Below are 13,198 nucleotides of genomic sequence, written 5' to 3'. Positions count from 1 at the left end.
GAGTAGATTCACCACTGGAGCATGTACCTACTGTGTGGATTCTGCTGTAGGTTCAGGGTCGGGCTGTAGCCGGTGAGCGGTGACGTGCAGCTTGTCGATGCTGCTGATAAGGGCCCTGGGGCGCCGGGTAGCTCGATGGGGCTGAAGGACGCAGTGTCCTCTGGGATGGAGGCGTATAAAGGCAGGAGCTGCTGCTCTCTGTTCCTGGCTGGAGGCTGGACTCGGCACGAAGAGAAGCTTTTACAGAGGCAGGAAGACGAGGCTTTTTGTTCTCGTAAAGAGTACCACAGGTGAGGCGCTGCAAGAGAGGAGGTGAGGCTTCGTCTGGACGGTGGGGTTTTGTGTTTCTGAAAGTTATGGTTTTATTTTTAATCAGGTTAGTTAGAAGTGATGCAACTGGTATCAACTTTGCTGAGGAACAGTGGGTTTGTGTTTTAATGTCCTTTCTCCATAAGCTGGAGTTGTTGGACTTTTTGTAACAGATTGCATCCTAGATTGCTGAAGGCCCGTTTCTCAAGCTTTTCAACACCAATGGGCAAAATGTAGCAATATGTATTAATGTGAATGAGCAACATGACTACATCTGTGCTCCTAAATTGTCAAAGGGTTGCTATTGACCAGCTCTCCTATGTAGGTCACAGGACCTACCATGTTGAAGAGGCAATTGGACATTGATCCATGTGGTTTGGCTGTAGCAAAGGAAAACAGGTCACTGGCCTCCTAAGCTGTGAAACTATCAATTTCTTCTCTGCCCCTAAGCTCCAAATCCCAGTGTGATTAAAACGGTAGGCCATGGATGGATGGCATAGAAAACCTTACAGGGATGACATAGAAACATTTTTTAGGATTACATAAGAAGCCTTTTTAACTGTGGCAGAAGGTAGCAATGATGGAAAGATGTGAAATGTAAAATGTCAAAAAAGTATAGCATATTGCATCAGACTCTGAACCTAAATCCAGTGAGGATATGAAGAAATAAGGCAGCAAACCAAGTACTGACATTAAGATACAAGTAAATCCAACAGGGACAGTAAGCAATGATCATGCAAAATAATGTTTTCTTTTTTGTATTTCTATCACACAGAAATAATGTTGCACACACAATATATGTTGGATTAAAGTTAACAGTTTTGCCAATATGGCTCTTCTAACATGGACAGCCAAGACCCCAAAAAGTTTCTATCATGATACATGGGTTTTGTTTTCTTTGTTACAGTGATTTCCTGTATTTAAGAAAAATGGATGCCTTTTAGGTCTGAATATGTGTGCACTGACTCCAGTGTGGCTCTACAGATAAGTGAAGTCTGTTTGGGCAGAGGTGCGTGTCGGTGCGCTCTGCGTCAGTGTTCCAATTTTCATCAAACTTTCAATGACTCTGCATTATGTAACTCCGGCCGGGCCAGATAATCTCATCCGCTGGCACCGACATCGTCTAGAGTGGTGCGTTTTTTGGAAGCACTGAATGGGACGATATCAGAGGATGTTAAACTAAGTGCACTGGCACAAAACAAATAACATTAGGCAGCGCTGTGATGGCAGACGTCCAGATCGGACCAACGTGACATTTGGAGACTGTGGAAACGACTGTCCTGCAAATGCCATTAGGCCTATGTGTAGTTCAATCATCCTGCTGATTACTCAACTACACAATCTTGTTTCCTACTTTGGCATCTGCAATCATGCCATTTCCAGTAGTCTCGTGTCTTATTACTTTGCCTTTATTTAATCATTTCATGTTTTTTTTCTTCATCTACCTTGTCGTCTTCATCTGTTCTTCGTGAACCCTGAACGCGACGCTCTCCTCTTGTCACACCGTCCCCCATTCCTCCACCCCTCCATGCACCAAATCTTCCCATGGCGGATTCTCTCTGGGTCTTGCTCCTTCCTTTCCTTCCCTGATGCGTCTGTTCCTTGCCCCGCTGAACCTCCGTTTTCCACATTCATGCTACTTCCTGGTTGGAGATGGCAGAGTGCACTGTAGCCCCAGTTGCGATGGAGGACAGTGACCACGAGGCTAACTCTTCCTCAGATGAGCAGCACTCCGGCCCCGCTTCCCCTGACCACAGCAGGGACCATGAAGCTGAACAGGTACTGGTGACAATACGAAGAACTCCCCGCCCAACTCCCCCTCAGTCTCAGTCTTTAATTATACATGATGAGTATCGCTGCCGTCAGCAAACGCTTAATTGATTCACCAGTAACAAGCATACTCTCCAGTTATCTGTTGAACCACATGCAGTAGAAGGTAAATCTAAGGTTCATGCTAACCAGGGAAGACAAATCCTCCTCCTCATGGTCAAAGCATCCTTTCCAGTTCAACTTAAACTACCTGTCGAGCCGCAAGTATTGGTGAGGGTTTTTCTACTGAAAACAAATAAAGTAATAACGTAAAGTAAATAAAATTTGTTTTTTCACTCGGCCCCAAAGCTCTATCCTGGCTGGTTTTGCCCCACTTTAATCATTCTACTCTTGCATGTTCTCTCAGCTGGTGTAGACTGCATAAACATAACATCAATACGGATTCACAGTATGGGCCTACAAGCAGAGTTAAATGGCCTCATTGCCCTCTCAGTGCCACTGCATAATTTATCTTTGTGCTAGCTTTGCCTGGGAGGTTTTTAGTCTCTCTGGGGCCGGGAGAGCTTTGGTAATCGGAGTACAGAAAACACACAGCAGCCTGAACTTCTGGAGCATATCCTCTTACAGGTACGGCTACGCACCAGAGTTCACTTTTATGTTAGCGGTGGCTTCTTGGCTGGTTGGATTGAAGGATGAAGGATGTGATGTAACGGCAGAAACAAGTTGTAGTGTCAGAACATGGAAGGTAAATTGGCAAAAAAACAGCAAAGGTTTGGTTTTGATTGAGCCCTTGACCTAACCTTGATTGACACAGCCATAGGAAAAGTCTATTGGCACACAGTAGCTCCCAAAATTCATCCATTGGTCAGGGGGATTTATCATCCATGATGGTGGAAAAAGTGATTTCAGATCACTCCCTGCCTCTAGGAATGTACAGTGAAAGTGATGTCATCGTATTGCAGTCTCATTCTGTATCAATTTTCTAGCAATCAAATAACATACAAATCCACTTTAACTGAATGAACTCTATTTACTCAGTTGTACAAGATGATGATTTGCCTCCAACAAGGTCTTTCATCAATAATGATGAGGAGTAATTGCCACCTGACATGTATCCCACATGTTGCATTGTGTCTCGTTCATCAGTATTCAGTGCTGAGCAAGAATAATCCTTTTTAGTAAAATCAATTTCCAACAAGTTTGGGAAGGTTGTTACTAATATGAGAGTGCATCTGCTTAAGTGGAATATCCTCTGACATCTAGATCATATTTTGAGCTTAACATCAGAAACGGTTAATAGCATGTTCTCTGACGTTGGAAGTGAACGCTCAATATTTCCTTGTTGACGGCCTTTCAAGGATTTCTTCCTCTTTGACTTCAGAATTTTGCCCATCTGCGTTAGGCTCAATATTCACCGTCCCTGAAACGTTTTTCAACATTGTTACTTTGCTTCTGCGACCCATTCTAAAAACTCTCTTAATCTCTAATACTGACCTTGTATATCGGCACCTCACCTTTCCTCTACCTATCTTTGCCTCCCAACCGCTCTCTCTCTTTCTCCGCTCTACCTGTTCCTCTGCACCGCCTCATCCATCCCCTTCAACCTTGGCCTCTCCTTAGCATTCAAGCCATTCAGATGACTCAGAGCTGGAGAACATTATGCAAGACCCTCACCACCATGGAGGGCACCAGCACCACCACCATGACCATGACCACAAGCACCACCCTCATGGCCACGATCCCCGTGAAGCAGACAGGGAAGCTGAGGGCGAAGACCGCCCCCACACCCCGTCTTATTTGCGGCCCCCTGTGGCGGGTAGGGCGCAGTCGGATTTGGGCTCAGATCCCAGGTTGCCGCTGAACAGTGCGGTGGAATTTGACTTTCCGCCCCCCATCAGCCCCACCAGGTCCAAGAGCCCCTGGGGTCGATTTGACCCCTACGACGCTACCGAGGTAACTCCAGGGGGGACAGCCAGGAGAACCAGAGAGGCATTACAGCATCTCTGTCTGTGGGTTAGGCTGAGACAAGGCGGCGTGGTTTGTGTGCTGTAGCATGTCGAACTGTGTAAACTGTGCATCTGCAGAGACGGACTGATACAGTTCAAAAGCAGTGCCAGAGCTTGTAAAGATTATACTAGTTAGATTCAGAAATAATACGTTGTTTATTCTGGTAAAACGGGTAATTTGTGTTCATGTTCCTCTGGTGGTATGGGTTGTGATAGGTGCTCTGTGTTGATATCTAGGTGGCCTTGCTTTGTGCTTTTTTGTTTACACTGGATTTTACTTGTATTTAGGTGCCGAAATACAGAAAAAATACAGTTGAGATTGCCTAATGATACATACTGTATATTGTACTGTGTCAGTGTGAGTGGGACAACCAAATCTTTTGAGTGGCTGATTACAGCATTGAAAAATAATTTTTACATAGCCAAATGCACAATGCATAACTTATTATGCTTTCCTGATGTATTGAGTGACCTTCCCTTCTTTTTAATGTGTTTTTAGGACCAGGATAAGGAATACGTGGGTTTCGCCACACTGCCAAACCAGGTGCACCGCAAATCAGTCAAGAAGGGATTTGACTTCACCCTTATGGTGGCAGGTGAGTTTGCATATTAGTGGACATTTGATCTTACATCTTTACGGGATTGCAAGCTAGTAAGCCCACTTATGACTTTGAAGAGATTACTGACGACCCTAACTGTAACCCGAACCACATCACGGCCTTAACCTCACTCATTCTTTGTTTCAAGGGGAGTCTGGTCTGGGCAAGTCCACCCTGGTCAACAGCCTCTTTCTCACAGATCTTTACAAGGACAGGAAGCTGCTCAATGCTGAAGGTGAGGAGGCCACAGCTTTTCATGTAGTTTTGTTCATTGTCTGAAAGCAAGATTGTCACAGTCTATTACTTGTGACTTTTCTTGCTTGCTTTTCTATAATACGTCTTTCAAGCACTGAATATTGAAATGTTTACATTAAAAACAATGTTTCGTGTCCCTCCTCCCAGAGCGAATCACTCAAACAGTAGAAATCACCAAGCACACGGTGGATATAGAGGAGAAAGGCGTCAAACTGAAGCTCACCATCGTGGACACGCCTGGCTTCGGGGATGCTGTTAACAACACCGAATGGTACATGTCAAAAAAAACCCTCCTGAATAAAAATGACCTCAAAATGAAGCTGTTAATCTTCACAGAGCACAACCGGATTAAAACTTAATTTGAATTCTGTTGTCGTTGAAAAGTCATGCGTAACAGTTTAGCTGTTGTACAGTCTCCATTGTTTCCCTGCGTGTTTCTGCTCCAGCTGGAAGTCCGTGGCCGACTACATCGACCAGCAGTTTGAGCAGTACTTCAGAGACGAGAGCGGCCTGAACCGCAAGAACATCCAGGACAACCGTGTGCACTGCTGCCTCTATTTCATCTCACCCTTCGGACACGGGTATGACGCAGTCCTCTTCTATTGCCTCCTTTGCCTTCTCTCTCTCTTTCACTACTACTGATGGTGGGGAGAATGAATACTTGTCTGTGATGCCTATGCTTGATATTTGCATCAGATCAGCCACCAGTAAAGGAAGGGAAAAAAGCAGAGGAAGCTAGTTTTTTGTATTTAGACAAGACCACAGGCCCATTACCTTCACTCCCCCCCCCAAAAAAACGATAACACAGCACCTTAAATTCTCATGCACCCTTATAAAAACATTCTGTCATCAGCTTTTGTCCTCTCGCAGCCACCGGAGTAATTGGGATTTACAGTAAATGTCTAGTGTACCAGTATTTACTAGCAGTGCATTCAGCCCCATAAATTCTTAATGCACAGGCCGTTCTGCCCTGCCTTCAGGAAAAGTTACATCTGGTGCAATGCTTAAGCGCCCCACCAATCCTTTGTACTGAGTGCTGAGGTGGGACTTTTCAGTGCATTTGTGTGTGTGTGTGGTGGGCATGTGTTCTGTTTCACATCATTGTGCTCATTGTGGAAGAAATGTCCCATAAACTTAGTGCTGCAGTGCATCCTCAAAGTCACAATGATAGGGAAACTGCTCCCTCTGTTGACCAGCCTTAGGCATTACCCAAGATGGGGAAACTTCATCAACTCAGCATCTTTCCTATCACTTAAATTTTAGGTGAAATTGATGTTGTGACCCTGCAGTCATACCCCTAAGATTTTGAAGTCTTTATCTCCATTTGTTTCATATGGCTAAAAAAAAACGATCATCTAATGGAAGAAATCCCATATTCATATCACCACCAAAATCTAATCAATTGTTCCTTGGCCTGACGCCGATCTGTCCAGCAAATTAAATGGAAATCCCTTCATAAGTTTTTGAGTCATCCTGCTGACAGACAGACTAAAGGATGGAAAGATAACTTCCTTGGCAGAGGTAATTCTAGTCATAGTAATGCAACAGATCCAATAAAAAACGACATATTTCAATCATGCTGAAAGCCTGCAAGACTGTGGGTATTGATTGGGCGTATGCACTTTTCTAGATTGAGAGTGTGTTGTGTCTCGGTGCGTTGCATATGTATGTGTTGTATCTCCTCCAGCCTGCGGCCTCTGGATGTGGAATTCATGAAAGCTCTGCATGAGAAGGTCAACATCGTCCCCATCCTCGCCAAGGCGGACACACTCACCCCGACCGAGGTCAAGAAAAAGAAATTCAAGGCAAGACTGGTCCCGATCAATATACTGTTGATCTGTTCATGCATTTCATTGCATAAATGAATGAATGATCACGGCAAATGTGTGTTTTTGGGTCCATCAGTCTATACGCTCTCCTCCCTGTCCCTGCAGATCCGAGAGGAGATTGAGCAGTATGGGATCAAGATCTACCAGTTCCCTGACTGTGACTCTGATGAGGATGAAGATTTCAAGCAGCAGGACCATGAGCTGAAAGTGAGAGCCGGAGCTCCCAAACATGAGTCTTTCCTACAGTAGGCACAAACAGTCTGGGGATAGGTCGCTGTCGAAGCTGACATCGCTCTTTGTAGAAATGTACATGTTCTTACTTTTCTGTGAACAACCAGCTAAAAGTCTCCTTGCATCTATGCTTTTGCGAAGCTGAGAGGGTGAAAGGTGTAGCATCAGTCCCCTTTTTGTCAAATATGCCACAATATTTGTTGTCAGATTGGAAAACAACAATTGCAAACAGTACAGTGACATGCATTCCCCCAAAAACAAACAAGAAAAAAACAAACTACTTAAATTACAAGAAAATGTTGCACTCTCTGAATCTTTTACACCAGAAAACCGGCTGCTCAAATGAATCATTCAACATTCAGGTTTACTCCATGTGGACATTAAAAGAGAAAATTAAAAGAGGGATAACACTGAAATTAAGGGAAAATGCCTTTCATATAAGATTTAAAATATAGATTTTTTTCATTTTATTTTTCAGGATTCTGTTTTTAGACACTAAACACTAATTAATTTCTGTTGAAGATTCCCATTTTCCTGCTTTTTTGGCCATTTTTCTTTTTTGTTGTCCTGATCACACCCCTGAAGATGAGCCAGTAAATATTATATACTGATGATCATATAAACATGCAGACCGTACAGCATGACCTTGACACCTTACAGCCCACCACTGACTACATAAGTCTTGAAGAGTCAACAGCGTGCCAGTATACTGTATCTCTCTTCACCTCTGTCGCCTCAGATAACCATGATGAAGAAATAAAGAATGGGAATAAAAGAATGAAGAATGGGAAGGGTAGAAAACTGTCTGGGTAACAGATGGATAGACAGAATGCATGTGAAAAAAAGGATCTGAAAATGAGGAAGAATGAGGATGAAAAGGAAAGACATTGAGGGTACAGGGAGAAGACACTAAGGAGGCAGGTGGGGAAAGATGAAAACAACACAACCATTAAACAGATCTGCACTGCACCACTCAGTACTGCACTGCTCTATCCTTAACAACCCATTAACACCCTCCCCCTGCCCCACCCAGATCTGTCTGAGACATTATTATTTTAATTTTTCTACCCTTTTTCTCTTCTCCCCCCACAAGGAAAGCATCCCTTTCGCCGTAATCGGCAGCAACACGGTGGTGGAGGCCAAAGGGAAGAGGGTGCGAGGCCGTCTGTACCCCTGGGGCATCGTAGAAGGTAAAACTTTCCCCTTTTCTCATCCATCCAAAGGGAAACTGGTTTGTCTTGTGGTGCCAGAATGTGTCTGGGAAACCAGTTCTACAAGTTATTGCTGGTTCAGTTCTACCAGTTATTGTTGGTTGTAAAGTAAATTTTATTTTATTTTTTTGTTGTATTATGAACTGGAACGTAATGTCTAGTTTTGGGGTGCCAGTTTTGTCTTTCTGCCTGGTATTGTATGATTGCATCCTATAATTCCTTTTACCCCCTTTCCATCAATGACCACAGTGGAAATACGCTCACCAGCTTCATTGTGTTATCCTTGACAAAACTGTACATGGTTTTCCCGTGCTCTATGTTTCTTTTAATTGTCTAATAAATCAAATCAAATCAAAATCAAGTCATTTGTAGAATCTAAAAGTCTTCAGAGTCTTGAGCTGCATCTGTGTCTTCTGGTGCTGCAGTTTGCCCTTCAAATTATGAATTGACTCTATTTACTCTTCCACATATCGGGGTACGTTCAGAAAACTCGCCAGTGATGGTGCTCATTTAGGGTCATTGATAGATTCTGAGATGCTTGAAAAACGCTCTTGACTGTATTTCTGAAAGCCTTCTGTGTGTGTTGTGGTTGACAGTGGAGAACTCGGCGCACTGTGACTTTGTGAAGCTGCGGAACATGTTAGTACGCACCCACATGCAGGACCTGAAGGACGTGACGCGGGAGACCCACTACGAGAACTACCGGGCCCAGTGCATCCAGAGCATGACCCGCATGGTGGTGAAGGAGCGCAACCGCAAGTACGCTCACACCGAAGCCGGGAACACACACACTGACCTAGATAATACTAATATTTGTGGATATTTGTGCATATTGTATTGCCGTCCATTGTGTGCCAGCATCAAATATAGATATTTAAAGTACACATTTTGGCATATATACATTTGTTTATCTATTTTCCTATTTTCTGATGGATCCAAAAGACTCATTGAATCATACAGAGCAGTTTTCCTTCACAGCTCCCTGGTGTCCGACTGGAACCTGTCGAACCCTCAACAACCATGATGATTAGCCAATCACATGTCAGAGTCTGTGGTCAGACCCACCAAGCATTTTAGCAACGGCCTTCTCATTATAATGTTGGAGCAGTAAAACAGCAGCATCAAAGAATACGCACATCACTTGATACTAGCTGCTTGGCTTGAAAACGACATGAAAAATTAAATAGCACACTGAAATGCTCCAACGTACTGTTTATTGCCATTTCGAGCCCTTTCGTAAAATAAATTATAAATATTAAATGTTGAACCTGTTTCTCTCTGCAGTAAGCTGACCAGGGAGAGTGGAACGGACTTCCCCATCCCCATGGTGCCGGGGGTGGCGGACAGCGAGACAGAGAAACTCATCCGAGAGAAAGACGAGGAGGTACGGCACGCCGACCCCGAGCCGGACTCGCACCACCATGATCACAACCACGATCATGAGCACGAGCCCGAACACACTTCAGACCACCATGAGCACTCAGAGCCCCAGCCCAACCCAGAGGCACACCCAGATCAGAGCCATGAAGCCTCCTGAGTCTCGTTAGCTGTCAATCACTAACGCACACGTACAGATTTTGTGTACCCAGAATCCCTCACAGCACAGTCAGGTCATGTTTGCTGGGCTGAACCATGGATGACCTCATGAAACACAAATTGTCAAGTAATGATTCACTCAAACCCGAACTCCTCTGTCCTCACACGTCCTCTGGAGCTTTGGGTTGGGGGTTGAAACAGAGTTTGCAAGATCAAACCCTTGTGCAAATATTTAAGGCATGATTAGATTTGAGCAAGACAGACAATAGTAGCATTGTGTATGTTGTGTCATCTAGAATTGGACCTTCGTCTAGGGAGCAGGGGCAAGGCCGAGGTTTTGGACAGAGCTTAATATCCTTTTGTTGGGACAAAAGATACAATTCTGCATCTCCTTAGTGAAGAGTAGAAAGTCCTGGGATCCTTGCCTACATTTACAGACTCCTGCAGGAACACTGTGTAAGCTAGATCAGCATTGGATAGAGGAAATTTCTTAAATGAAAGCAAACCTTCCTTGCCAAAGATATGGCACAATACGGTTTTGCCATTTTAATACTGTAGATATGAGCCATTGATCCCTAGTCACTGTAATTATTTTAGAATTACAGTTAAAGTAATTGAAAATGGACTGAACAGTCATTCATAATTACCATACATTACCATAAACACCTTAATCGAATTAGCTTGATCATTATTTATAATAAATAAATGAGTCTATTTCAGCCTCAGAACAAACTACTGATGCTGCATCTGTCTATCTATCAAACCCCTTGTGTTTCAAGTCCCCTCCTCCCCCAGTTAGTCATGAGAAATCTATTTATTTCATCAAATAAACTGAATGGTTTTTCCTCATGTGGTTTTTATTTTCTGTGTGGAATGTGGAGATAAGTAGATAAAGATTTTGTCAATGGATGCTATATTTGACAATCACAATCACATCATAGCATGTACAACACATCAGCAGACTAAAATTAGCCACCAGTAAAGACTGACTTCACGTTTTCCAGTTTCCAACAGATGTTATGAAATGCATTGTTCTTGTGAGTTTGACAGGACAGGACTTATGACTGCCCCTAAGAATAAAACCTCAATATAACTCGCATAAGACAAAGTGTGTTTTAGGACTATCAGCTGCTGTTTTTCTTAATACTCAATATTCTTGAGTATGGGTGAAGAGGCGGTCCCATGAGCCGGTGATTCCCCGCAGTCGTCAGCACAGGTCACGTGATCTAGAGCGAGTAGACTGACCTCCCGAGTGATATTGACGTGTTGCATGTGATCACATTGTCAGCGGACACGGCTCTGTTGTCTGTGCAGTCATCTGTGAGCAGTTTGCTTGTATAAGAGGCTGCACAGCCTGTTAACATTTCCACACCTCACACTGCCGCAAATGTGATAGGACAAATAAAAAAAAAACTTGATATCTTGTGGATGCATCACTGCCCAACACTGACATTTTTGTCTCCTCTCTCACATCTCACAGTTGCGGCGGATGCAGGAGATGCTGCAGAAGATCCAGGAACAAATGCACACTCAGAAAGAAGCCTATTAACGCAGGCCGCCAGTCGCCCCGCACCCATGTACACGTCTCTCTTTAAACTTGGGGGGGGGGGGGGGAGAAGCACCCAGAAAAACCTTTCTTCCACTCTAGGACGCTGTGACATCCCAGCGTCTCCACCCAACCACTACTCACCTCATCGACAGCAACACGCTCCATCTGCATCAGGCAGCGGAGGCAGGAGGCTCGGATGGGATGGTAAGACGTTCTGACATCGCGGTTTAACAACTCTCTGCCCTCTTCTCTCCACAAACTCAGACGTTACGGCACAAACACTTTACCCTCCACTCTGTTGTTTTCTTTCAGTCTTGTCAAAAGTAAAAAAAAAAACGGTCATGAACGGTCTCTAGTTTGATGCTTTGTGTTGTCAACTGTAACGGTGTAATGAGTGGAATAGGAGCTTAGGGTGCGTTCTGACTTTTCATATATCTGAATTTTATTTTGTAACATGGTTACAGGTTGTTGTTTGTTTTTTTTACCACATAAGATCTGATATAAGGTTTACATGCAAGTGATTGGTTGACTGGTGACCTGCCCAGATTTTTTTTAAGCACATTTTTCTCCCACAAGTGTTTTTTTTTAATCATTATTTCTGTAGGTCAACTTGCATATATACTGTAATAATTTAATTTTATATGATATTACATTTGTAAACATTTTTCGCTATCAATTTACATCTGTTATGTGTTTTTGGATTTCTTTGACCACACAATAGTAAACTGCTTGTCTTAGTGCTCTAGGCTAATGTATGAATGGATGTGTGCTTTCTTTGTGTAGATTTTCCTTCAGCAAAGGTTCCTGTTGGTAAATTTGGTTTAATCTTCATGTGAGGGTTGTTTAGTTTTATTTAAACTCTGTCTTATCAATATCTGCATGTTTATCATCACCAGTTATCCACCCTCAAATGCCTGATAGTGTGGATGTTAGCAGCTCTGCTCAATGTTGGTCAGTCTTGGTCTTAACTTGCATAAGAAACCACTGCTCACTGATTGCTATATCAATATTTAAGATAAACTTTACTTTTTTAATGAAAGGAGTATAGATTTGTTATGTGGAGAGTTTCCCAAAGCAGAGTTGTTTCAAAGTCTGAGTCAGATGCTGTTCATCTCATCATGATAAAACGCTTCCACCAACACAGAACAGATTTGACAGCATTCATCTGATGATACTTGCTAGTTGTTAGATGTCTGATTGGGATTTTGGTAAGACAAGACCCTTATGTTGCATGAGGCGAGTGTGTAAGGGACGGGTCGCATCAGAAGCCATGCAGTGTGTGCATGCATTTATTTTTGCATGTGTTGTGAAGGTTACTCAGACTGCAGAATGATCAATTTGTTGATTATGAGGTTCTTTATGGACAATGAAAATACGTATCTAAATTATCTTTGGATGAAAGACATATTGAGATGAATAGATTTTTATTTTTATTTTGGTGTGGTTATGACATGACCTCAATTCAAGGGAACTAATATCTTGGACATGTGCTTTAAACAAGGACATAACCTTGAATATTTATCATATAACCAAAGCCAATAATGACAAACTTAATTTGTACTGAGTTTTGGATTTTCCCTTTGCAAAGTTCACATAAATCATTTTACATTGTAAGTGTGAATTTTGTATCCATCCCAACCTATGGAGATGTTATTGAGAGAGAGAATTTAGTTTTGGAATAACATGAAAGCTAAGAATAATGATCAAAATTATTGAATGAATTTAGGTTTCTTTTTTGTTTTGCACCTCAGTTGCTTTCTCTTGCAAAGCATTCGTGTGGCAAGATACACACTTGTTTTTGGTGCTTGAGATGACTCTGCCATGTTTTATTTCTAGGGCCCATTGATAAGGTTTTTGTTGTTTTTGTTTTGTTTTTTTACATTCCCTGAGCTTTTCACCCAGC

General features: G+C 42.9%; 1 protein-coding gene across 1 annotated transcript; it reads left to right on the top strand.

The window, feature by feature from the left end:
* Positions 1–1,962: 1,962 nt before the first annotated feature.
* Positions 1,963–11,880, top strand: LOC139912729 (septin-5-like). Its single transcript, XM_071900610.2, has 12 exons — positions 1,963–2,088; positions 3,700–4,032; positions 4,585–4,681; positions 4,833–4,919; positions 5,087–5,210; positions 5,386–5,520; positions 6,627–6,744; positions 6,874–6,975; positions 8,093–8,189; positions 8,807–8,969; positions 9,495–9,594; positions 11,227–11,880. The coding sequence occupies exons 1-12, from the start codon at positions 1,963–1,965 to the stop codon at positions 11,293–11,295; spliced, it is 1,551 nt and encodes a 516-aa protein (XP_071756711.2). The 3' UTR covers positions 11,296–11,880.
* Positions 11,881–13,198: the final 1,318 nt, after the last annotated feature.

The sequence above is a fragment of the Centroberyx gerrardi genome, chromosome 6, assembly GCF_048128805.1.
Source record: "Centroberyx gerrardi isolate f3 chromosome 6, fCenGer3.hap1.cur.20231027, whole genome shotgun sequence".
NCBI classification, from domain to species: Eukaryota; Metazoa; Chordata; class Actinopteri; order Beryciformes; family Berycidae; genus Centroberyx; species Centroberyx gerrardi.
This window is presented reverse-complemented; position numbering and strand designations above follow the sequence as displayed.

Excerpts from the sequence above, each read along its gene's own strand:
- LOC139912729 (XM_071900610.2), top strand. The coding sequence starts at position 1,963 with ATGGCAGAGTGCACTGTAGCCCCAGTTGCGATGGAGGACAGTGACCAC. Across the intron at positions 4,033-4,584 it reads ACCCCTACGACGCTACCGAG|GACCAGGATAAGGAATACGT; the intron begins GTAACTCCAGGG and ends ATGTGTTTTTAG. Across the intron at positions 9,595-11,226 it reads TCCGAGAGAAAGACGAGGAG|TTGCGGCGGATGCAGGAGAT; the intron begins GTACGGCACGCC and ends CACATCTCACAG.